At 41.5% G+C, this 24,848-nt stretch overlaps 1 protein-coding gene across 3 annotated transcripts in view; it reads right to left on the reverse strand.

Moving 5' to 3' along the window:
• ccdc88b (coiled-coil domain containing 88B) overlaps positions 1 to 24,848 on the reverse strand; it is a 231,135-nt gene that overhangs the window by 155,535 nt on the left and 50,752 nt on the right. For 2 of the 3 annotated variants that reach the window (XM_061930449.2, XM_072912467.1), the window contains exons 6-9: positions 21,305 to 21,388; positions 15,126 to 15,266; positions 7,008 to 7,144; positions 2,870 to 2,951 (exon numbers count right to left, since the gene is read on the reverse strand). In XM_061930449.2, coding sequence (XP_061786433.1) covers positions 2,870 to 2,951; positions 7,008 to 7,144; positions 15,126 to 15,266; positions 21,305 to 21,388 — 444 coding nt within the window. The remainder of the gene's footprint in view (positions 1 to 2,869; positions 2,952 to 7,007; positions 7,145 to 15,125; positions 15,267 to 21,304; positions 21,389 to 24,848) is intronic. The other variant, XM_061930450.2, reaches the window with a different exon arrangement.

The raw sequence follows: 24,848 nt of genomic DNA on the forward strand, positions 1-24,848 counted from the left end.
GGCGGGGTAGTGGGACTCCGGCAACAGGGGGCATTGACAAGATGGGACGGTTGCAGCGTAAAGTCACCTAGTCAAACATCATGCAGGCAGACCTCCACCGCGTCCGGTTCCTCGTGGCAGCAGTCTATTATTCCCTCCCGAGCCCAGCAAACCTCCATGTTTGGGGGAAGAGCGAGACACCCTCCTGCTCCCTTTGCTCCGGAAGAGGCTCCTTGGAACATCTCCTCAGCAGTTGCCCAAAGTCTCTGGCTGATGGTCATAATCGCTGGCGTCATGACCAGGTACTGAAAGCAGGTGCTGAGAGCATAGCCTCAGCCATCAGCAGCAGCAAGCAACATCATGCGCCAAAGAAGGCAATCTCTTTCATCAAAGCTGGGGAGAGACCTCGTGCACGTCCAAAGACAATAACAGGACTCCTTCACACAGCCCCTGATTGGCAGCTACACGTTGACCTGGGAAAACAACTGAGGTTCCCCCAGCACATTGTAAAAACATCTCTACGGCCAGACATGATCATCATCTCAGAGGCTTCAAAACACCTCATCATGCTGGAACGAACAGTGCCTTGGGAGGAGCGGATTGAGGAAGCCAATGAAAGGAAACGTGCCAAGTATCAGGAGCTGGTGGAGGACTGCAGGGGCAGGGGCTGGAGGACTGTCTATGAGCCAATAGAAGTTGGCTGCCGTGGCTTTGCAGGAGGCTCCCTCTGCAAAGTGTTTGGCCGATTGTGAGTCACAGGGGCGGCTAGAAGGAGGGCCATTCAATCCGCAAGTGAAGCGGCAGAGAAAGCCACGAGGTGGTTGTGGCTGAAAAGGGCAGATCCGTGGGTTGCTACTGGGACACAAGCAGGGACTTGATCACCCCGGCTGGGTCGCCTGGACGAGGGTGTCTGATGTTGCGAGATCCGAAACACCCGATGAATCCAGGATGCATCACTGATGATGTGTCCCAGTGCATTCTGGAGATGTATCTTTCAAGTCAAGTACCTATTATACATTTACTGCTAGTAGATAGTATACCTATTACCGTATTTTTCGGACTATAAGTCGCAGTTTTTTTCATAGTTTGGCCGGGCTCCAGTGCAAGTTATATATGTTTTTTTCCTTCTTTATTATGCATTTTCGGCAAGTGCGACTTATACTCCGGTGCGACTTATACTCCGAAAAATACGGTATACCTTTACTACTAGTAGATAGTATACCTATTATAACTTTACTGCTCGTAGATAGTATACCTATTATACCTTTACTACTAGTAGATAGTATACCTATTATACCTTTACTGCTAGTAGATAGTATACCTAGTTTACCTTTACTGCTAGTAGATAGTATACATATTATACCTTTACTGCTAGTAGAATGTATACCTATTATACCTTTACTGCTAGTAGATAGTATACCTATTATACCTTTACTGCTAGTAGATAGTATACCTATTATACCTTTACTGCTAGTAGGTCGTATACCTATCATACCTTGACTGCCAGTAGATAGTAGTATACCTATCATACTTTTACTGCTAGTAGATAGTAGTATACCTATCATACCTTTACTGCCAGTAGATAGTATACCTATCATAAATTTACTGCTAGTAGATAGTATACCTGTTATACCTTTACTGCTAGTAGATAGTAGTATACCTATCATATCTTTACTGCTAGTTGATAGTAGACCTATTATACCTTTACTGCTAGTAGATAGTATACCTATTATACATTTACTGCTAGTAGATAGTCTACCTATTATACCTTTACTGCTAGTAGATAGTATACATCTCATACCTTTACTGCTAGTAGATAGTATACCTATCATATGTTTACTGCTAGTAGATTGTATACCTATCATACCTTTACTGCTAGTAGATAGTATACCTATCACACCTTTACTGCTAGTAGATAGTATACCTATTATACCTTTACTGCTAGTAGATAGTATACCTATTATACCTTTACTGCTAGTAGATAGTACACCTATTATACCTTTACAGCTAGTAGATAGTATACCTATCATATATTTACTGCTAGTAGATAGTATACCTATCATAGCTTTACTGCTAGTAGATAGTATACCTATCATAGCTTTACTACTAATAGATTCTATACCTATCATAAATTTACTACTAGTAGATAGTATACCTATTATACCTTTACTGCTAGTAGATAGTATACGTATTATACCTTTACTGCTAGTAGATTGTATACCTATTATACCTTTACTGCTAGTAAATAGTATACCGATCATAGCTTTACTGCTAGTAAATAGTATACCGATCATAGCTTTACTGCTAGTAGATAGTATACCTATTATACCTTTACTGCTAGTAGATAGTATACCTATTATACCTTTACTGCTAGTAGATAGTATACCTATTATACCTTTACAGCTAGTAGATAGTATACCTATCATAGATTTACTGCTAGTAGATAGTATACCTATCATAGCTTTACTGCTAGTAGATAGTATACCTATCATAGCTTTACTACTAGTAGATTCTATACCTATCATAAATTTACTACTAGTAGATAGTATACCTATTATACCTTTACTGCTAGTAGATAGTATACGTATTATACCTTTACTGCTAGTAGATTGTATACCTATTATACCTTTACTGCTAGTAAATAGTATACCTATCATACCTTTACTGCGAGTAGATAGTATACCTATTATACTTTTACTGCTAGTAGATAGTATACCTATTATACCTTTACTGCTCGTAGATAGTATACCTATCATGCCTTTACTGCTAGTAGATAGTATACCTAGTATACCTTTACTGCTAGTAGATAGTATACTTATTATAATTTTACTGGTAGTAGATAGTATATTTATTATAATTTTACTGCTAGTAGATAGTATACCTATCATACCTTTTTCTGCAGCTTTTTGATCTCTTCCTCCATCATGTGAATCTCCTGCTTGTAGTCCAACAATTGATCACCTTTGTCATCCCTGAAAGACAGCAGCAAGTCTCAGTGTGTGTGTGTGTGTGTGTGTGTGTGTGTGTGTGTGTGTGTGTGTGTGTGTGTGTGTGTGCGTGTGTGTGTGTGTGTGTGTGTGTGTGTGTGTGTGTGTGTGTGTGTGTGTGTGTGTGTGTGTGTGTGTGTGTGTGTGTGTGTGTGTGTGTTGACTTGACTCGACCTATATTGCTCTTTCCCGACATATAAAAGTAGTGACAATGTTGGATGTTTGCGTTGAAAAAAGCCAAAGTGTCAAATCAAAAGGTTTCACATTTAGCTTTGAACTTGTTTTGTTTGTCTCTCAACACTTTTTTTTTTTTAACAAAAGGATCTCAATTATTTTTTGTCACGCTGCTCCTAGGGGACACTTTTTTTGAGATGAATGTTTATTTTGTCATCTGTATGTGTGAAGATAGTTATTTACTAACACTAAAGATGCTGTTACGCCATGCTAAAACACATATTTTATATACAGTATTTTAAGACAAAACATTTGTGTTATAAATGAGTAAGTATATTATTATTCTTAGTTTTAAAAAAAACAGCTTTTTCTAATTTCATTTAAAGGTTTGGCTCTTTTTTTTCTAAATGTTTACTGGTTTGTTTTTTAGATAGAAATTATTATTTGAAAACACACAACTTTTTTAATTGCAGTGGACACGTTAGGCATATTTGCACAAAGTATCGGCATGGGATCGGTATTGCTGATACCAGCCTGAATTTGACTTAGTATCGGATGGGAAGGAAAATCAATGTTAAGTCACATCATAATTGCATGTGAGCACTGGAATAAATGCTGGGGTTTTTTAGGTCGCTCTGTATTGATCCCAGAGTGGGCAAGTAAGTTGTGACCAGAGGTGGGTAGTAACGCACTACATTTACTCCGTTGCATCTACTTGAGTAACTTTTGGGATGAATTGTACTTCTAAGAGTAGTTTTAATGCAACATGTTTCTTCTCTATATATAGAGAAGAAACGCTACTTTAACTCCGCTCCATTTATCTACATTCAGCTCGCTACTCGCTACTGATTTTTATTGATCTGTTAATGCACACTTTGTTTGTTTTGGTTTGTCAGACAGACCTTCAAAGTAGGATCTATTGCATGCCTGCGTTCCACCAATCAAATACAGTCACTGGTGACGTTTCACTCCGTTCCAATCAAATGCAGTCACTGGTGACGTTTGACTCCGTTACACCAATCAAACAGAGCCAGGCGGTCACATGATTAACAAGCTTAAGCTTACATGAACTCAACGTCAAATTTGAGGAAGCACGTCGCGGTAAGTAACGTTAGTAGCAGTGACGTGCGGTGAGGTTGATGGCTGGTGAGGCACTGACTTCATCACAGTCAGATTTACAAACATATGAACCCTAAAGAGTATCTTATTCACCATTTGATTGGCAGCAGTTAACGGGTTATGTTTAAAAGCTCATACCAGCATTCTTCCCTGCTTGGCACTCAGCATCAAGGGTTGGAATTGGGGGTTAAATCACCAAAAATTATTCCCGGGCGCGGCGCCGCTGCTGCCCACTGGTCCCCTCACCTCCCAGGGGGTGATCAAGGGGATGGGTCAAATGCAGAGGACAAATTTCATTACACCTAGTGTGTGTGTGACAATCTTTGGTACTTTAACTTAACTTTAACTTTACACATACAAACTGTAGCACACAAAAAAGCCCATTTAATTAAAAAAAACGTTATTATGGTCTTACCTTTACTTATAAAATAAGTCCATGAGCCGCTGTTGTGCTGGATTAATGCACCCCCTGACGAGAGTGTTATATCAACTAAAGCCCTCACTTAAACTTTCCACGTGCAAGATTGAATCTATTTAAAAAAGTGTAACCGAGGGTTTATAAATGTCGCCTATACTGTATGAAACTACAAAATAACAAACACAGAGGCTCCAGTTTACACGAGGACCACTTTATTTACCTTCTTTCAAAAACTTCCGCTCCACTCCAACGTGTCATCACTTCCGCTCTTAGCGCCTTCAAAATAAGAGCTTAAGGCATATACTGTATAACAGCGCATAACAGGAACTTAACACCACAAAGAGGAAAGCCCATAAAAATAGGTTACAAAAGTTATTTAATAAGAAGCCAAAAAGTGCAAAAACAATAATGTTCGTGTTGGAGGAGTTGTGAATTAGGTACACCTGCAGTCTGCAGGTGTACCTAATGTTGTGGCCCTGCAGTCATTCACAACTCCTCCAACACGAACATTATTGTTTTTGCACTTTTTGGCTTCTTATGAAATAACTTTTTTAAATAGATTCAATCTTGCACGTGGAAAGTTTAAGTGTGGGCTTTAGTTGATATAACACTCCCGTCAGGGGTTGCCGTGCATTCTACGGCGGGGGTGCAGGAGGCGAGCCTCAGCCAGTGCGTCTTTTGCAGCCGTTTTATGATCGCTCAGCACAAGAAATACTTTACACACATACAGTTGTTGACAAAATACACTGTACATTATATACCTCAGCTAACTAAACTATGGAAATGTATAATATAATTCATATAGCAATACAGTCTCACTGCACAGCAGGCCAGCATTAGCCGAGTCCGCAATCCATGTTGAGGCACTGAGTGACGTGCCTCAACTGGCTGCTGTTCACCGCACCGTCTCTTCTCAGTATTTGAACGGCAAATGTGAAAATTCAGCGATTTTAAATAAAAAATAATCTAAAACAGGTGAAGTTAAATGGAAAATAACGTTATAGTATAATCACTGGATACATATAACAATTTAATAAAACATTTTTCTTTTTAAATTTTTTTTCTTTCCATGATGGCAGGTGAGGCCCTGCCTCACCTGCCTCTAGTGACTGCACGTCACTGGTGTGTGTGTGTGTGTGTGTGTGTGTGTGTGTGTGTGTGTGTGTGTGTGTGTGTGTGTGTGTGTGTGTGTGTTGACTTGACTCGACCTATGCACCTGCACGTCACTGGTTAGTAGATATTTTGGCTGTCACTGTAGGCTGCAATGAATCACTGTCAAATGTACATCGTGTGGGGACATTTATTAACGCACTGCAGCCTCATAGACAGACAGAGACACACTCACACGCACAGTCGCACACACACTCACGCATGCATAGAAACACCAATTAGTGTGTTCCTAGGTGCAGCCCACACCTATCAGTTTATGGTTCGCGTAAAGGCTAACTTGTTATTTTCCTTTGTAATATCTGCCTACTGAGCCTATGGTGCTGTTAAGTTATTGTGGCTCAATTTGCCTTAATTTTTTTTATTGTTAATGTATTATTATTTAATATATATCATTGTTTTAGTTGCTTAAGAGATATTCCTGGCTCTGAATTTGCTCATTGCTATTTTTATGTTTTTGTGCATTATTTGTTGCCGTCATCATTAAACGAACAGGTTACTCATCAGTTACTCAGTACTTTTACTTTTACTCAAGTAAATATTTGGGTGACTACTCCTTACTTTTACTTGAGTAATGCATCCCTAAAGTAACAGTACTCTTACTTGAGTACAATTTCTGGCTACTCTACCCAGTGGTTGTGACTGGTGAAGAAATAATTTGTTTATGAAGTTAATGTTGATGTTTGTCTTCGAGATGTATATTTGACAGTGTACATTTTCAAAAGCGGGTTTCAATTGCAATTTGGGATCGCCTCCTCACACGCCGCTAGTTGAGAGACTCAAAAGCGTGTTTTAAAAAAGGGAGAAAATGTGCAACAAAGCATTTTCCGATACGTATAATCTAGTCGAGTGTAGATTAGAATCATCACAGGTCTCCTTGAAAAACTCCTTGTATGGAATTCAGTGGACTAATGAACGCAGATAAATAAATAAAGCCAATGACCCTGGTAATTAAGTTCAACTGGAGTTGACGTTGATAAATGAGAGGCTGCCAATTTACTAGGATTTTATGTGAAAAGTCTGTTTTTGTAATGAATGAATGCAGGATGGACGTAATTATAAATATGTTTCATGATCAAGATAATATATTGCTTCTATTAAATGTGGTTTCCTAGCAAATGCTTGTGTTGTGTTTTGTATGCTTGTGTTGTGTACACACTCACAATTGTTGTTTCAGGCGACGCACTCTGGCCTTGCTGTCTGCCAGCTGCAGTGCCAGACCTTGGAGCGGCTCCTCACTGTGAACGCCCAGAGGCGAGTCAGTGTGGGCCTCTCGCTCCCGACGCAACTCTGCCAGGCGCTGGGCGGGCGAGCGAGAGCATGTCAGAAGGACACAAGATGGGGGGGGGGGGAGGACACACGTGGCAGAACATATTAGAGTAAACATACTTTACAGCAACATATCTTTTTAGAGCAACACAAACTAGGAAAGGACGGCTCGCAGAAAAAGGCTCACTGGTCTATGCAAGGTCTGTTTACTGTACAGAAACAGTGAAGTTGTCACCTTTGTCAAGACTTGGACTTTGGCGTGGTTTGTTTTCCCATGGTGCAAATGATTTGGACCGGACATGGCGTGAAGGTAAATACATATTTAATTTTAACACTCAAAAAAAGAACAAACAAAAGGCGCTCACAAAACTTAACACAGGGAACAAAAACTTGGACTATGCATAACTATGAACATGGCAAAACAAAATACACTAACTGGGGCATAAATAAACACAACTTACTTGCAGAAGCAAAGAGCAGCATGAACTATGAGCTGGACAGAGAAAGCAGCATGTCAAGAGTGCAGAGCATGAATGTGATGTCGCCAGGCCGACCAACAGAAAATGACAGGCTTAAATAGTCATGGGGTGATTGAAAACAGGTGCGTGAGTTCAAATGAATCAGGTGCGTGAGTCGTGAGCAGGGATCGCCGAAAAGGGGGGGTAAAGGAGACGGATTCTAAGGGCCCATGATGGAGGGGGGCACCTCCAGGTGTGTGTTTATGTTGTGTTTGCATCCCACTTCCAGGTGTGTGTTTATGTTGTGTTTGCATCGCACCTCCATGTGTGTGTTTGTTGTGTTTGTGTAGCACTTCTAGGTGTGTGTTTATGTTGTGTTTGCATCGCACCTCTAGGTGTGTGTTTATGTTGTGTTTGCATCGCACCTCCAGGTGTGTGTTTATGTTGTGTTTGCGTCACACCTCCATGTGTGTGTTTATGTTGTGTTTGCATCGCACCTCCAGGTGTGTGTTTATGTTGTGTTTGCGTCGCAACTCCAGGTGTGTGTTTATGTTGTGTTTGCATCGCACCTCCAGGTGTGTGTTTATGTTGTGTTTGCATCTCACCTCCAGGTGTGTGTTTATGTTGTGTTTGCATTGCACCTCCAGGTGTGTGTTTATGTTGTGTTTGCATCGCACCTCCATGTGTGTGTTTATGTTGTGTTTGCGTCGCACCTCTAGGTGTGTTTATGTTGTGTTTGCATCGCACCTCCAGGTGTGTGTTTATGCTATGTTTCCATCGCACTTCCAGGTGTGTGTTTATGTTGTGTTTGCATCGCACCTCCATGTGTGTGTTTGTTGTGTTTGTGTAGCACTTCTAGGTGTGTGTTTATGTTGTGTTTGCATCGCACCTCTAGGTGTGTGTTTATGTTGTGTTTGCATCGCACCTCCAGGTGTGTGTTTATGTTGTGTTTGCGTCACACCTCCATGTGTATGTTTATGTTGTGTTTGCATCGCACCTCCAGGTGTGTGTTTATGTTGTGTTTGCGTCGCAACTCCAGGTGTGTGTTTATGTTGTGTTTGCATCTCACCTCCAGGTATGTGTTTATGTTGTGTTTGTATTGCACCTCCAGGTATGTGTTTATGTTGTGTTTGCATCGCACCTCCATGTGTGTGTTTGTTGTGTTTGCGTCGCACTTCTAGGTGTGTGTTTATGTTGTGTTTGCATCGCACCTCCAGGTGCGTGTTTATGTTGTGTTTGCATCGCACTTCCAGGTGTGTGTTTATGCTGTGTTTGCATCGCACCTCTAGGTGTGTGTTTATGTTGTGTTTGCATCAACCTCCATGTGTGTGTTTATGTTGTGTTTGCATCGCACCTCCAGGTGTGTTTGTTGTGTTTGCATCGCACCTCCATGTGTGTGTTTGTTGTGTTTGCGTCGCACTTCTAGGTGTGTGTTTATGTTGTGTTTGCATCGCACCTCCAGGTGTGTGTTTATGTTGTGTTTGCATCGCACCTCCAGGTGTGTGTTTATGCTGTGTTTGCATCGCAACTCCAGGTGTGTGTTTATGTTGTGTTTGCATTGCACCTCCAGGTATGTGTTTATGTTGTGTTTGCATCGCACCTCCATGTGTGTGTTTGTTGTGTTTGCGTCGCACTTCTAGGTGTGTGTTTATGTTGTGTTTGCATCGCACCTCCAGGTGTGTGTTTATGTTGTGTTTGCATCGCACTTCCAGGTGTGTGTTTATGCTGTGTTTGCATCGCACCTCTAGGTGTGTGTTTATGCTGTTTGCATCAACCTCCATGTGTGTGTTTATGTTGTGTTTGCATCGCACCTCCAGGTGTGTGTTTATGCTGTGTTTGCATCAACCTCCATGTGTGTGTTTATGTTGTGTTTGCATCGCACCTCCAGGTGTGTGTTTGTTGTGTTTGCATCGCACCTCCAGGTGTGTGTTAATGCTGTGTTTGCATCGCAACTCCAGGTGTGTGTTTATGTTGTGTTTGCATTGCACCTCCAGGTGTGTGTTTATGTTGTGTTTGCATCGCACCTCCATGTGTGTGTTTATGTTGTGTTTGCATCAACCTCCATGTGTGTGTTTATGTTGTGTTTGCATCGCACCTCCAGGTGTGTTTGTTGTGTTTGCATCGCACCTCCATGTGTGTGTTTGTTGTGTTTGCGTCGCACTTCTAGGTGTGTGTTTATGTTGTGTTTGCATCGCACCTCCAGGTGTGTGTTTATGTTGTGTTTGCATCGCACCTCCAGGTGTGTGTTTATGCTGTGTTTGCATCGCAACTCCAGGTGTGTGTTTATGTTGTGTTTGCATTGCACCTCCAGGTATGTGTTTATGTTGTGTTTGCATCGCACCTCCATGTGTGTGTTTGTTGTGTTTGCGTCGCACTTCTAGGTGTGTGTTTATGTTGTGTTTGCATCGCACCTCCAGGTGTGTGTTTATGTTGTGTTTGCATCGCACTTCCAGGTGTGTGTTTATGCTGTGTTTGCATCGCACCTCTAGGTGTGTGTTTATGTTGTGTTTGCATCGCACCTCCAGGTGTGTGTTTATGCTGTGTTTGCATCAACCTCCATGTGTGTGTTTATGTTGTGTTTGCATCGCACCTCCAGGTGTGTGTTTGTTGTGTTTGCATCGCACCTCCAGGTGTGTGTTTATGTTGTGTTTGCATCAACCTCCATGTGTGTGTTTATGTTGTGTTTGCATCGCACCTCCAGGTGTGTTTGTTGTGTTTGCATCGCACCTCCATGTGTGTGTTTGTTGTGTTTGCGTCGCACTTCTAGGTGTGTGTTTATGTTGTGTTTGCATCGCACCTCCAGGTGTGTGTTTATGTTGTGTTTGCATCGCACCTCCAGGTGTGTGTTTATGCTGTGTTTGCATCGCAACTCCAGGTGTGTGTTTATGTTGTGTTTGCATTGCACCTCCAGGTATGTGTTTATGTTGTGTTTGCATCGCACCTCCATGTGTGTGTTTGTTGTGTTTGGGTCGCACTTCTAGGTGTGTGTTTATGTTGTGTTTGCATCGCACCTCCAGGTGTGTGTTTATGTTGTGTTTGCATCGCACTTCCAGGTGTGTGTTTATGCTGTGTTTGCATCGCACCTCTAGGTGTGTGTTTATGTTGTGTTTGCATCGCACCTCCAGGTGTGTGTTTATGCTGTGTTTGCATCAACCTCCATGTGTGTGTTTATGTTGTGTTTGCATCGTACCTCCAGGTGTGTGTTTGTTGTGTTTGCATCGCACCTCCAGGTGTGTGTTAATGCTGTGTTTGCATCGCACCTCCAGGTGTGTGTTTATGTTGTGTTTGCATCAACCTCCAGGTGTGTGTTTATGTTGTGTTTGCATTGCACCTCCAGGTGTGTGTTTATGTTGTGTTTGCATCGCACCTCCATGTGTGTGTTTATGTTGTGTTTGCGTCGCACCACCAGGTGTGTTTATGTTGTGTTTGCATCGCACCTCTAGGTGTGTGTTTATGTTGTGTTTGCATCGCACCTCCAGGTGTGTGTTTATGTTGTGTTTGCGTCGCACTTCTAGGTGTGTGTTTATGTTGTGTTTGCATCGCACCTCCAGGTGTGTGTTTGTTGTGTTTGCATCGCACCTCCAGGTGTGTGTTTATGCTGTGTTTGCATCGCACCTCCAGGTGTGTGTTTATGTTTTGTTTGCATCGCACCTCCAGGTGTGTGTTTATGTTGTGTTTGCATCGCACCTCCATGTGTGTGTTTGTTGTGTTTGTGTCGCACCTCTAGGTGTGTGTTTACGCTGTGTTTGCATTGCACCTCCAGGTGTGTGTTTATGTTGTGTTTGCATCGCACCTCCAGGTGTGTGTTTATGTTGTGTTTGCATCGCACTTCAAGGTGTGTGTTTATGTTGTGTTTGCATCGCACCTCCAGGTGTGTGTTTATGTTGTGTTTGCATCGCACCTCCAGGTGTGTGTTTATGTTGTGTTTGCATCGCACCTCTAGGTGTGTGTTTATGTTCTGTTTGCGTCGCACCTCTAGGTGTGTGTTTATGTTGTGTTTGCATCGAACCTCCAGGTGTGTGTTTATGTTGTGTTTGCATCGCACTTCCAGGTGTGTGTTTATGCTGTGTTTGCATCGCACCTCCATGTGTGTGTTTGTTGTGTTTGCATCGCACCTCCAGGTGTGTGTTTATGTTGTGTTTGCGTCACACCTCCAGGTGTGTGTTTATGTTGTGCTTGCATCGCACCGCCATTTGTGTGTTTATGTTGTGCTTGCATCGCACCTCCATGTGTGTGTTTATGTTGTGTTTGCATCGCACCTCCAGGTGTGTGTTTATGTTGTGTTTGCATCGCACTTCAAGGTATGTGTTTATGTTGTGTTTGCATCGCACCTCCAGGTGTGTGTTTATGTTGTGTTTGCATCGCACCTCTAGGTGTGTGTTTATGTTGTGTTTGCGTCGCACCTCCAGGTGTGTGTTTATGTTGTGCTTGCATCGCACCGCCATTTGTGTGTTTATGTTGTGCTTGCATCGCACCTCCATGTGTGTGTTTATGTTGTGTTTGCATCGCACCTCCAGGTGTGTGTTTATGTTGTGTTTGCATCGCACTTCAAGGTGTGTGTTTATGTTGTGTTTGCATCGCACCTCCAGGTGTGTGTTTATGTTGTGTTTGCATCGCACCTCTAGGTGTGTGTTTATGTTGTGTTTGCGTCGCACCTCCAGGTGTGTGTTTATGTTGTGCTTGCATCGCACCGCCATTTGTGTGTTTATGTTGTGTTTGCATCGCACCTCCAGGTGTGTGTTTATGTTGTGTTTGCATCGCACTTCAAGGTGTGTGTTTATGTTGTGTTTGCATCGCACCTCCATGTGTGTGTTTGTTGTGTTTGCGTCGCACCTCTAGGTGTGTGTTTATGTTGTGTTTGCATTGCACCTCCAGGTATGTGTTTATGTTGTGTTTGCATCGCACCTCCGTGTGTGTTTGTTGTGTTTGCGTCGCACTTCTAGGTGTGTGTTTATGTTGTGTTTGCATCGCACCTCCAGGTGTGTGTTTATGTTTTGTTTGCATCGCACCTCCAGGTGTGTGTTTATGCTGTGTTTGCGTCGCACCTCCAGGTGTGTGTTTATGTTGTGTTTGCATCGCACCTCCATGTGTGTGTTTGTTGTGTTTGCGTCGCACCTCTAGGTGTGTGTTTACGTTGTGTTTGCATCGCACCTCTAGGTGTGTGTTTATGCTGTGTTTGCATCAACCTCCATATGTGTGTTTATGTTGTGTTTGCATCGCACCTCCAGGTGTGTGTTTATGTTGTGTTTGCATCGCACCTCCAGGTTTGTGTTTATGCTGTGTTTGCATCGCACCTTCAGGTGTGTGTTTATGTTGTGTTTGCATCGCACTTCCATGTGTGTGTCTGTTGTGTTTGCGTCGCACCTCTAGGTGTGTGTTTATATCGCACCTCCAGGTGTGTGTTTATGTTGTGTTTGCGTCGCACCTCTAGGTGTGTGTTTATGTTGTGCTTGCATCGCACCTCCATGTGTGTGTTTATGTTGTGTTTGCATCGCACCTCCAGGCGTGTGTTTATGTTGTGTTTGCATCGCACCCCCAAGTGTGTGTTTATGCTGTGTTTGCATCGCACCTTCAGGTGTGTGTTTATGTTGTGTTTGCATCGCACTTCCATGTGTGTGTTTGTTGTGTTTGCGTCGCACCTCTAGGTGTGTGTTTATGTTGTGTTTGCATCGCACCTCCAGGTGTGTGTTTATGTTGTGTTTGCGTCGCACCTCTAGGTGTGTCTTTATGTTGTGTTTGCATCGCACCTCTAGGTGTGTGTTTATGTTGTGTTTGCATCGAACCTCCAGGTGTATGTTTATGTTTTGTTTGCATCGCACCTCCAGGTGTGTGTTTATGTTGTGTTTGCATCGCACTTCCAGGTGTGTGTTTATGCTGTGTTTGCATCGCACCTCCATGTGTGTGTTTGTTGTGTTTGCATCGCACCTCCAGGTGTGTGTTTATGTTGTGTTTGCGTCGCACCTCCAGGTGTGTGTTTATGTTGTGCTTGCATCGCACCGCCATTTGTGTGTTTATGTTGTGCTTGCATCGCACCTCCATGTGTGTGTTTATGTTGTGTTTGCATCGCACCTCCAGGTGTGTGTTTATGTTGTGTTTGCATCGCACTTCAAGGTGTGTGTTTATGTTGTGTTTGCATCGCACCTCCAGGTGTGTGTTTATGTTGTGTTTGCATCGCACCTCTAGGTGTGTGTTTATGTTGTGTTTGCGTCGCACCTTCAGGTGTGTGTTTATGTTGTGTTTGCATTGCACCTCCAGGTGTGTTTTTATGTTGTGTTTGCATCGCACCTCCATGTGTGTGTTTGTTGTGTTTGCGTCGCACCTCTAGGTGTGTGTTTATGTTGTGTTTGCATCGCACCTGCAGGTGTGTGTTTATGTTGTGTTTGCATCGCACCTCCAGGTGTGTATTTATGTTGTGTTTGCATCGCACGTCCATGTGTGTGTTTGTTGTGTTTGCGTCGCACCTCTAGGTGTGTGTTTATGTTGTGTTTGCATTGCACCTCCAGGTATGTGTTTATGTTGTGTTTGCATCGCACCTCCGTGTGTGTTTGTTGTGTTTGCGTCGCACTTCTAGGTGTGTGTTTATGTTGTGTTTGCATCGCACCTCCAGGTGTGTGTTTATGTTTTGTTTGCATCGCACCTCCAGGTGTGTGTTTATGCTGTGTTTGCGTCGCACCTCCAGGTGTGTGTTTATGTTGTGTTTGCATCGCACCTCCATGTGTGTGTTTGTTGTGTTTGCGTCGCACCTCTAGGTGTGTGTTTACGTTGTGTTTGCATCGCACCTCTAGGTGTGTGTTTATGCTGTGTTTGCATCAACCTCCATATGTGTGTTTATGTTGTGTTTGCATCGCACCTCCAGGTGTGTGTTTATGCTGTGTTTGCATCGCACCTTCAGGTGTGTGTTTATGTTGTGTTTGCATCGCACTTCCATGTGTGTGTTTGTTGTGTTTGCGTCGCACCTCTAGGTGTGTGTTTATATCGCACCTCCAGGTGTGTGTTTATGTTGTGTTTGCGTCGCGCCTCTAGGTGTGTGTTTATGTTGTGCTTGCATCGCACCTCCATGTGTGTGTTTATGTTGTGTTTGCATCGCACCTCCAGGTGTGTGTTAATGTTGTGTTTGCATCGCACCCCCAAGTGTGTGTTTATGCTGTGTTTGCATCGCACCTTCAGGTGTGTGTTTATGTTGTGTTTGCATCGCACTTCCATGTGTGTGTTTGTTGTGTTTGCGTCGCACCTCTAGGTGTGTGTTTATGTTGTGTTTGCGTCGCACCTCTAGGTGTGTGTTTATGTTGTGTTTGCATCGCACCTCTAGGTGTGTGTTTATGCTGTGTTTGCATCAACCTCCATATGTGTGTTTATGTTGTGTTTGCATCGCACCTCCAGGTGTGTGTTTATGTTGTGTTTGCATCGCACCTCCAGGTGTGTGTTTATGTTGTGTTTGCATCGCACCTCCATGTGTGTGTTTATGTTGTGCTTGCATCGCACCTCCATGTGTGTGTTTATGTTGTGCTTGCATCGCACCTCCATGTGTGTGTTTATGTTGTGTTTGCATCGCACCTCCAGGTGTGTGTCTCTCTGGGCCAGCATGCTCTGGATGTGTTTAGCCATGGAGCTAAACACCAGCTTGAGATCTGCACCCTCCACCTCCAGCAGCTCCTCCCACTGGAGCGGCAGCACGGAGCGAGGGTCCTGAGTCACCTGCAGTCAGGTGATGGGTGTGGGAAGGAGAAGAAACCGGACACGCACCAGTCAATCCTCCGAGTGTGAACGCCAAGTAAGAAAACATTTTTGAAGTATAAAATCTGCATCTAAACCGATGCAGGCAGAAGTTGTGAGGGTGTGCAGCGAGCTCGGGGTGCATCTCTCCACACATAAGGGCGGGGGGGAGGAGACCTCCTCAGTGTTGTGATTTACGAGGCAGAGAAGACTTTCACACAAGAAAACTCCTGCTGCGTGATTCAGTCATGCAGATCTGCAACATGCTGGCTCTGTAATGTGGGCAATTATTCACAGGCCCGAGTTTTTTTCTGGTGTGCTATTGGCATCCATGCTTTATTGGAGGGGACAGAGACATTGCAGACCATTCTGCCCTTCAGTTTTGTGTGACCCATCTAAGTCTAAGACTAGATGTGACCAGGCTAAGTCTAAGACTAGATGTGACCAGGCTAAGTCTAAGACTAGGTGTGACCAATCTAAGTCTAAGACCAGATGTGACCAATCGAAGTCTAAAACTAGATGTGACCAATCTAAGTGTAAGAATATATGTGACCAGGCTAAGTCTAAGACTAGATGTGACCAGGCTAAGTCTAAGACTTGATGTGACCAGGCTAAGTCTAAGACTAGATGTGACCAGGCTAAGTCTAAGACAAGATGTGAGCAATCTAAGTCTAAGACCAGATGTGACCAATCTAAGTGTAAGACTAGATGTGACCAATCTAAGTGTAAGAACATATGTGACCAGGCTAAGTCTAAGACTAGATGTGACCAGGTTAAGTCTAAGACTTGATGTGACCAGGCTAAGTCTAAGACTAGATGTGACCAGGCTAAGTCTAAGACTAGATGTGAGCAATCTAAGTCTAAGACCAGATGTGACCAATCTAAGTGTAAGACTAGATGTGACCAATCTAAGTGTAAGAATATATGTGACCAGGCTAAGTCTAAGACTAGATGTGAGTAATCTAAGTCTAAGACTTGATGTGACCAGGCTAAGTCTAAGACTAGATGTGACCAGGCTAAGTCTAAGACTAGATGTGAGCAATCTAAGTCTAAGACCAGATGTGACCAATCTAAGTGTAAGACTAGATGTGACCAATCTAAGTCTAAGACTAGATGTGACGAATCTAAGTGTAAGACTAGATGTGACCAATCTAAGTCTAAGACTAGATGTGACCAATCTAAGTATAAGACTAGATGTGACCAGGTTAAGTCTAAGACTAGATGTGACCAGGCTAAGTCTAAGACTAGATGTGAGCAATCTAAGTCTAAGACCAGATGTGACCAATCTAAGTGTAAGAATATATGTGACCAGGCTAAGTCTAAGACTAGATGTGAGCAATCTAAGTCTAAGACTAGATGTGACCAGGCTAAGTCTAAGACTAGATGTGACCAGGCTAAGTCTAAGACTAGATGTGACCAGGCTAAGTCTAAGACTAGATGTGAGCAATCTAAGTCTAAGACCAGATGTGACCAATCTAAGTGTAAGACTAGATGTGACCAATGTAAGTCTAAGACTAGATGTGACCAATCTAAGTCCAAGACTAGATGTAACAATCTAAGTCTAAGACTAGATGTAACAATCTAAGTCTATGATCATGAAGTGATGAAGTCTAGTCAGATGAGAGGTGAAACATCTTCCAAGACAATCTTCAGTTGTGTGTGACCAATTTAAGTCTAAGACTATATGTGACAAATCTAAGTCTAAGACTAGATGTGACCAATCTAAGTCTAAGACTAGATGTGACCAGGCTAAGTCTAAGACTAGATGTGACCAATCTAAGTCCAAGACTAGATGTAACAATCTAAGTCTAAGACTAGATGTGACCAATCTAAGTCTAAGAGTAGATGTGACCAATCTAAGTCTAAGACTAGATGTAACAATCTAAGTCTATGATCATGAAGTGATGAAGTCTAGTCAGATGAGAGGTGAAACATCTTCCAAGACAATCTTCAGTTGTGTGTGACCAATTTAAGTCTAAGACTATATGTGACAAATCTAAGTCTAAGACTAGATGTGACCAATCTAAGTCTAAGACTAGATGTGACCAGGCTAAGTCTAAGACTAGATGTGACCAATCTAAGTCCAAGACTAGATGTAACAATCTAAGTCTAAGACTAGATGTGACCAATCTAAGTCTAAGAGTAGATGTGACCAATCTAAGTCTAAGACTATATGTGACCAATCTAAGTCTAAGACTAGATGTGACCAATCTAAGTCTAAGACTAGATGTGACCAATCTAAGTCAAGACTAGATGTAACAATCTAAGTCTAAGACTAGATGTGACCAGTCTAAGTCTAAGACTAGATGTGACCAGGTTAAGTCTAAGACTAGATGTGACCAGGCTAAGTCTAAGACTAGATGTGAGCAATCTAAGTCTAAGACCAGATGTGACCAATCTAAGTGTAAGAATATATGTGACCAGGCTAAGTCTAAGACTAGATGTGAGAAATCTAAGTCTAAGACTAGATGTGACCAGGCTAAGTCTAAGACTAGATGTGACCAGGCTAAGTCTAAGACTAGATGTGACCAGGCTAAGTCTAAGACTAGATGTGAGCAATCTAAGTCTAAGACCAGATGTGACCAATCTAAGTGTAAGACTAGATGTGACCAATCTCAGTCTAAGACTAGATGTGACCAATCTAAGTCTAAGACTAGATGTAACAATCTAAGTCTAAGACTAGATGCAACAATCTAAGTCTATGATCATGAAGTGATGAAGTCTAGTCAGATGAGAGGTGAAACATCTTCCAAGACAATCTTCAGTTTTGTGTGACCAATTTAAGTCTAAGACTATATGTGACAAATCTAAGTCTAAGACTAGATGTGACCAATCTAAGTCTAAGACTAGATGTGACCAGGCTAAGTCTAAGACTAGATGTGACCAATCTAAGTCCAAGACTAGATGTAACAATCTAAGTCTAAGACTAGATGTGACCAATCTAAGTCTAAGACTAGATGTAACAATCTAAGTCTAAGACTAGATGTGACCAATCTAAGTCTAACCCTAGATGTAACAATCCAAGTCTAAGACTAGATGTGACGATTCTAAGTCTAAGACTAGATGTGACCAATCTAAGTCTAAGACTAGATGTGACCAATCTAAGTCTAAGACTAGATGTGACCAATCTAAGTCTAACCCTAGATGTAACAATCCAAGTCTTAGACTAGATGTGACGATTCTAAGTCTAAGACTAGATGTGACCAATATAAGTCTAACCCTAGATGTAACAATCCAAGTCTTAGACTAGATGTGACCAATCTAAGTCTAACCCTAGATGTAACAATCCAAGTCTTTGACTAGATGTGACGATTTTAAGTCTAAGACTAGATGTGACCAATCTAAGTCTAAGACTAGATGTGACCAATCTAAGTCTAAGACTAGATGTGACCAATCTAAGTCAAGACTAGATGTAGCAATCTAAGTCTAAGACTAGATGTGACCAGTCTAAGTCTAAGACTAGATGTGACCAGGTTAAGTCTAAGACTAGATGTGACCAGGCTAAGTCTAAGACTAGATGTGAGCAATCTAAGTCTAAGACCAGATGTGACCAATCTAAGTGTAAGAATATATGTGACCAGGCTAAGTCTAAGACTAGATGTGAGAAATCTAAGTCTAAGACTAGATGTGACCAGGCTAAGTCTAAGACTAGATGTGACCAGGCTAAGTCTAAGACTAGATGTGACCAGGCTAAGTCTAAGACTAGATGTGAGCAATCTAAGTCTAAGACCAGATGTGACCAATCTAAGTGTAAGACTAGATGTGACCAATCTCAGTCTAAGACTAGATGTGACCAATCTAAGTCTAAGACTAGATGTAACAATCTAAGTCTAAGACTAGATGTAACAATCTAAGTCTATGATCATGAAGTGATGAAGTCTAGTCAGATGAGAGGTGAAACATCTTCCAAGACAATCTTCAGTTGTGTGTGACCAATTTAAGTCTAAGACTATATGTGACAAATCTAAGTCTAAGACTAGATGTGACCAATCTAAGTCTAAGACTAGATGTGACCAGGCTAAGTCTAAGACTAGATGTGACCAATCTAAGTCCAAGACTAGATGTAACAATCTAAGTCTAAGACTAGATGTGACCAATCTAAGTCTAAGAGTAGATGTGACCAATCTAAGTCTAAGACTAGATGTGACCAATCTAAGTCTAAGACTAGATGTGACCAATCTAAGTCAAGACTAGATGTAACAATCTAAGTCTAAGACTAGATGTGACCAGTCTAAGTCTAAGACTAGATGTGACCAGGTTAAGTCTAAGACTAGATGTGACCAGGCTAAGTCTAAGACTAGATGTGAGCAATCTAAGTCTAAGACCAGATGTGACCAATCTAAGTGTAAGAATATATGTGACCAGGCTAAGTCTAAGACTAGATGTGAGAAATCTAAGTCTAAGACTAGATGTGACCAGGCTAAGTCTAAGACTAGATGTGACCAGGCTAAGTCTAAGACTAGATGTGACCAGGCTAAGTCTAAGACTAGATGTGAGCAATCTAAGTCTAAGACCAGATGTGACCAATCTAAGTGTAAGACTAGATGTGACCAATCTAAGTCTAAGACTAGATGTGACCAATCTAAGTCTAAGACTAGATGTAACAATCTAAGTCTAAGACTAGATGTAACAATCTAAGTCTATGATCATGAAGTGATGAAGTCTAGTCAGATGAGAGGTGAAACATCTTCCAAGACAATCTTCAGTTTTGTGTGACCAATTTAAGTCTAAGACTATATGTGACAAATCTAAGTCTAAGACTAGATGTGACCAATCTAAGTCTAAGACTAGATGTGACCAGGCTAAGTCCAAGACTAGATGTGACCAATCTAAGTCCAAGACTAGATGTAACAATCTAAGTCTAAGACTAGATGTGACCAATCTAAGTCTAAGACTAGATGTAACAATCTAAGTCTAAGACTAGATGTAACAATCTAAGTCTAAGACTAGATGTGACGATTCTAAGTCTAAGACTAGATGTGACCAATCTAAGTCTAAGACTAGATGTGACCAATCTAAGTCTAAGACTAGATGTGACCAATCTAAGTCTAACCCTAGATGTAACAATCCAAGTCTTAGACTAGATGTGACGATTCTAAGTCTAAGACTAGATGTGACCAATCTAAGTCCAACCCTAGATGTAACAATCCAAGTCTTAGACTAGATGTGACCAATCTAAGTCTAACCCTAGATGTAACAATCCAAGTCTTAGACTAGATGTGACGATTCTAAGTCTAAGACTAGATGTGACCAATCTAAGTCCAACCCTAGCTGTAACAATCTAAGTGTAAGACTAGATGTGACCAATCTAAGTCTAAGACTAGATGTGACCAATCTAAGTCTAAGACTAGATGTGACCAATCTAAGTCTAACCCTAGATGTAACAATCCAAGTCTTAGACTAGATGTGACGATTGTAAGTCTAAGACAAGATGTGACCAATATAAGTCTAACCCTAGATGTAACAATCCAAGTCTTAGACTAGATGTGACCAATCTAAGTCTAACCCTAGATGTAACAATCCAAGTCTTAGACTAGATGTGACGATTCTAAGTCTAAGACTAGATGTGACCAATCTAAGTCCAACCCTAGATGTAACAATCTAAGTGTAAGACTAGATGTGACCAGGTTAAGTCTAAGACTAGATGTGACCATTCTAAGTCTAGGACTAGATGTAACAATCTAAGTCTATGACCATGAAGTGATGAAGTCTAGTCAGATGAGAAGTGAAACATCTTCCAAGACAAATCAAGCAGTCCAGTTGTGATGATTGAATGTCCTGAGATTGAATCAACTTGGAATTGAGTATCAATGTGAGAGAGGTCTGTGTATCGCAGGCATGGAGGTCATTTTGGGGCAGAATGAGAAGTAGTTCTTTTTCACGCTTACTCAAAGTCTGAGGAGACATTCTTTGCTAAATCCTGTTTCTGAATATCAAATCCTCTTAGAAAGTGCTCTGCAGGACAACATCTTGCTGGACGTGAGCTTTGTGACAAACATTAAAGGATGGATTGAACGCACCTGTTGAATACAGCTGGCCAGCTCAGCCTGAGTGTCAAAGTCCAGGGACTGGATCTGCTGGATGAAGGTCTCTTTGTGTTCACACTGCCAACACAGGAACATCAGGTGTGTCTTTTAGGATGGCAAGGAAGACTAAGATACAACATTTCAAATAAAAATAAGAAACCCTCCTAGTTCTCCCTGTTTCTAAATTCTGAGACATTGCAGACCATTCTGCGCTTCAGTGTTGGGAAAACCTGTTCAAGCATACTTTAGTCCCTCTAAGATTTTGGAAATGTTTTTCTGTGTAAAATGTCTGACTTTGCAGCAGCTTTTTCAAAAAGTTGCAATGTTTTGAGGCATATTTTTCTTGCAAATACATTGAATCAACTTGTCTATGAAGGTTGTCATTCATCAGGTCAGGACATTCAATCATCACAACTGGACTGTTTGGTTTGTCCTCGTACTTGCCAACCTTGAGACCTCCAAATTCGGGAGATTTTTTTTGGGGGGGGGGGGGGGGGGGGTTGAGGTGGGCGGGCTAGGGGTGGGCGGGGCCGGGGTCGGGGTTAAGGGGGGATAAGTATATTTATAGCTAGAATTCGCTGAAATTCAAGTATTTATATATATATATATACATAAAATAAATACTTGAATTTCACTTAAATCTAGCTATATATATATATATATATATATATATATATATATATATATATATATATATATATATATATATATATATATATGTAGTTTATTATATATATATATATATATATATATATATATATATATATATATATATATATATATATATAAATGTCTTAATAAGGTTATCCAAAAAATAGTGCTCGATACCGTAGTAGAGCGCAATATATGTGTGATTGGGTTCCCTCAATCTTGCAAAATCTCCTGATGATTGAGGGAACCCCCCCTCATGAAACAGGCCTGTAGAGATGAAATAGTCTTGTGATTTTTTTTCCCACACACATATATATCTATATATATATATATATATATATATATATATATATATATACAAACCCCATTTCCATATGAGTTGGGAAATTGTGTTGAATGTAAATATAAACGGAATACAACGATTTGCAAATCACTTTCAACCCATATTCAGTTGAATATGCTACAAAGACAACATATTTGATATTCAAACTGATAAACTTTTTTTTTTTTTTGCAAATAATCATTAACTTTAGAATTTGATGCCAGCAACATGTGACAAAGAAGTTGGGAAAGGTGGCAATAAATACTGATGAAGTTGAGGAATGCTCATCAAACACTTATTTGGAACATCCCACAGGTGAACGGGCAAATTGGGAACAGGTGGGTGCCATGATTGGGTATAAAAGTAGATTCCATGAAATGCTCAGTCATTCACAAACAAGGATGGGGCGAGGGTCACCACTTTGTCAACAAATGCGTGAACAAATTGTTGAACAGTTTAAGAAAAACCTTTCTCAACCAGCTATTGCAAGAAATTTAGGGATTTCACCATCTACGCTCCGTAATATCATCAAAGGGTTCAGAGAATCTGGATAAATCACTGCACGTAAGCAGCTAAGCCCGTGACCTTCGATCCCTCAGGCTGTACTGCATCAACAAGCGACATCAGTGTGCAAAGGATATCACCACATGGGCTCAGGAACACTTCAGAAAACCACTGTCAGTAACTACAGTTGGTCGCTACATCTGTAAGTGCAAGTTAAAACTCTCCTATGCAAGGCAAAAACTGTTTATCAACAACACCCAGAAACGCCGTCGCTTTCGCTGGGCCTGAGCTCATCTAAGATGGACTGATACAAAGTGGAAAAGTGTTCTGTGGTCTGACGAGTCCACATTTCAAATTGTTTTTGGAAACTGTGGACGTCGTGTCCTACGGACCAAAGAGGAAAAGAACCATCCGGATTGTTATAGGTGCAAAGTGTAAAAGCCAGCATCTGTGATGGTATGGGGGTGTATTTGTGCCCAAGACATGGGTAACTTGCACATCTGTGAAGGCGCCATTAATGCTGAAAGGTACATACAGGTTTTGGAGCAACATATATTGCCATCCAAGCAACGTTACCATGGACGCCCCTGCTTATTTCAGCAAGACAATGCCAAGCCACGTGATACATCAACGTGGCTTCATAGTAAAAGAGTGCGGGTACTAGACTGGCCTGCCTGTAGTCCAGACCTGTCTCCCATTGAAAATGTGTGGCGCATTATGAAGCCTAAAATACCACAACGGAGACCCCCGGACTGTTGAACAACTTAAGCTGTACATCAAGCAAGAATGGGAAAGAATTCCACCTGAGAAGCTTAAAAAATGTGTCTCCTCAGTTCCCAAACGTTTACTGAGTGTTGTTAAAAGGAAAGGCCATGTAACACAGTGGTGAACATGCCCTTTCCCAACTACTTTGGCACGTGTTGCAGCCATGAAATTCTAAGTTAATTATTATTTGCAAAAAAAAAAAAAAAAGTTTATTAGTTTGAACATCAAATATATATATATATATATATATATATATAAATATATACATATACGTGTATATACAAATATGTGTATATAAATATATACATATATGTGTATATACAAATATGTACACTTATATATATATATATATATATATATATATATATATATATATATATATATATATATATATATATATGTCAGTGTTTCCCACACATCCATTTATTTGTGGCGGCCCGCCACGAAAGAATTATGTCCGCCACAAATGGATTTTTCGGCTTTTGACTCGCTCGACCGCTCATAAAAGCAATGGGACTGTCTGTGAATGTTGCTTGTAGTTACACCTCCGGTGCAGTAGGTGGCGGTATGCATTGTAACTCCGCCAATAGCACTTAATTCACCTGGTGGGCCAGAAGAAGAAGAAGAAGAGGGACGGACGGATGGGACCAAAATACTCGCCGACTACTTTTCATAATGATGGCGCTTCCTAGGTTTCTACCTCAAACGTCCAAAAGCTGCTGAAAGCCTTGATCCAGGATGCCATGGGGAAAAAAACTTAAATGGTGCCTTTTGGCGATAGTTAGCAGCTTGGTGGCTCATAGCCGGCTAGCTAACGCTTGCTAGCGTGGTAGCATTGCTTAATTTTTACAGGTGTTATAAGTATATAGGTTATAGCTGCATCGCTCGCGGCTCGTCATATATTTAATGTTAATCCGCGATTTCACCGAGCGTTTCACTGACGGTTTCGCCTGACGCTGCTTCATTAACACCGCCGCTGTTTGACTCGGTCACCTGTTTTCATACCGACGAGCTAACGTGTCCAGGTTATAACCCTGTTGTCAATAAACACACATGGACTGAAGCTAAATTGTCCACTGTCCACTGCAGCATGTGAATGCAATGAAAAGAATAAAATCTGAGCCAACCAGCTGTTAAAATGTTCTCCAGGTTAATGTTTTATTAAAGGCCCTTCATTTCAAGATTTCAACTGTGATCGGGCTTTAAACAGGTGGATGACCTGTTCAGATGGGTGTAACTGCTACTGGTCAAATAATGTGAAATAGCATTTAATTTTACATGTATGCAATGCCATTT

The sequence above is a fragment of the Nerophis lumbriciformis genome, linkage group LG36 (genome assembly GCF_033978685.3).
Source record: "Nerophis lumbriciformis linkage group LG36, RoL_Nlum_v2.1, whole genome shotgun sequence".
In the NCBI taxonomy this organism is placed as follows: domain Eukaryota; kingdom Metazoa; phylum Chordata; class Actinopteri; order Syngnathiformes; family Syngnathidae; genus Nerophis; species Nerophis lumbriciformis.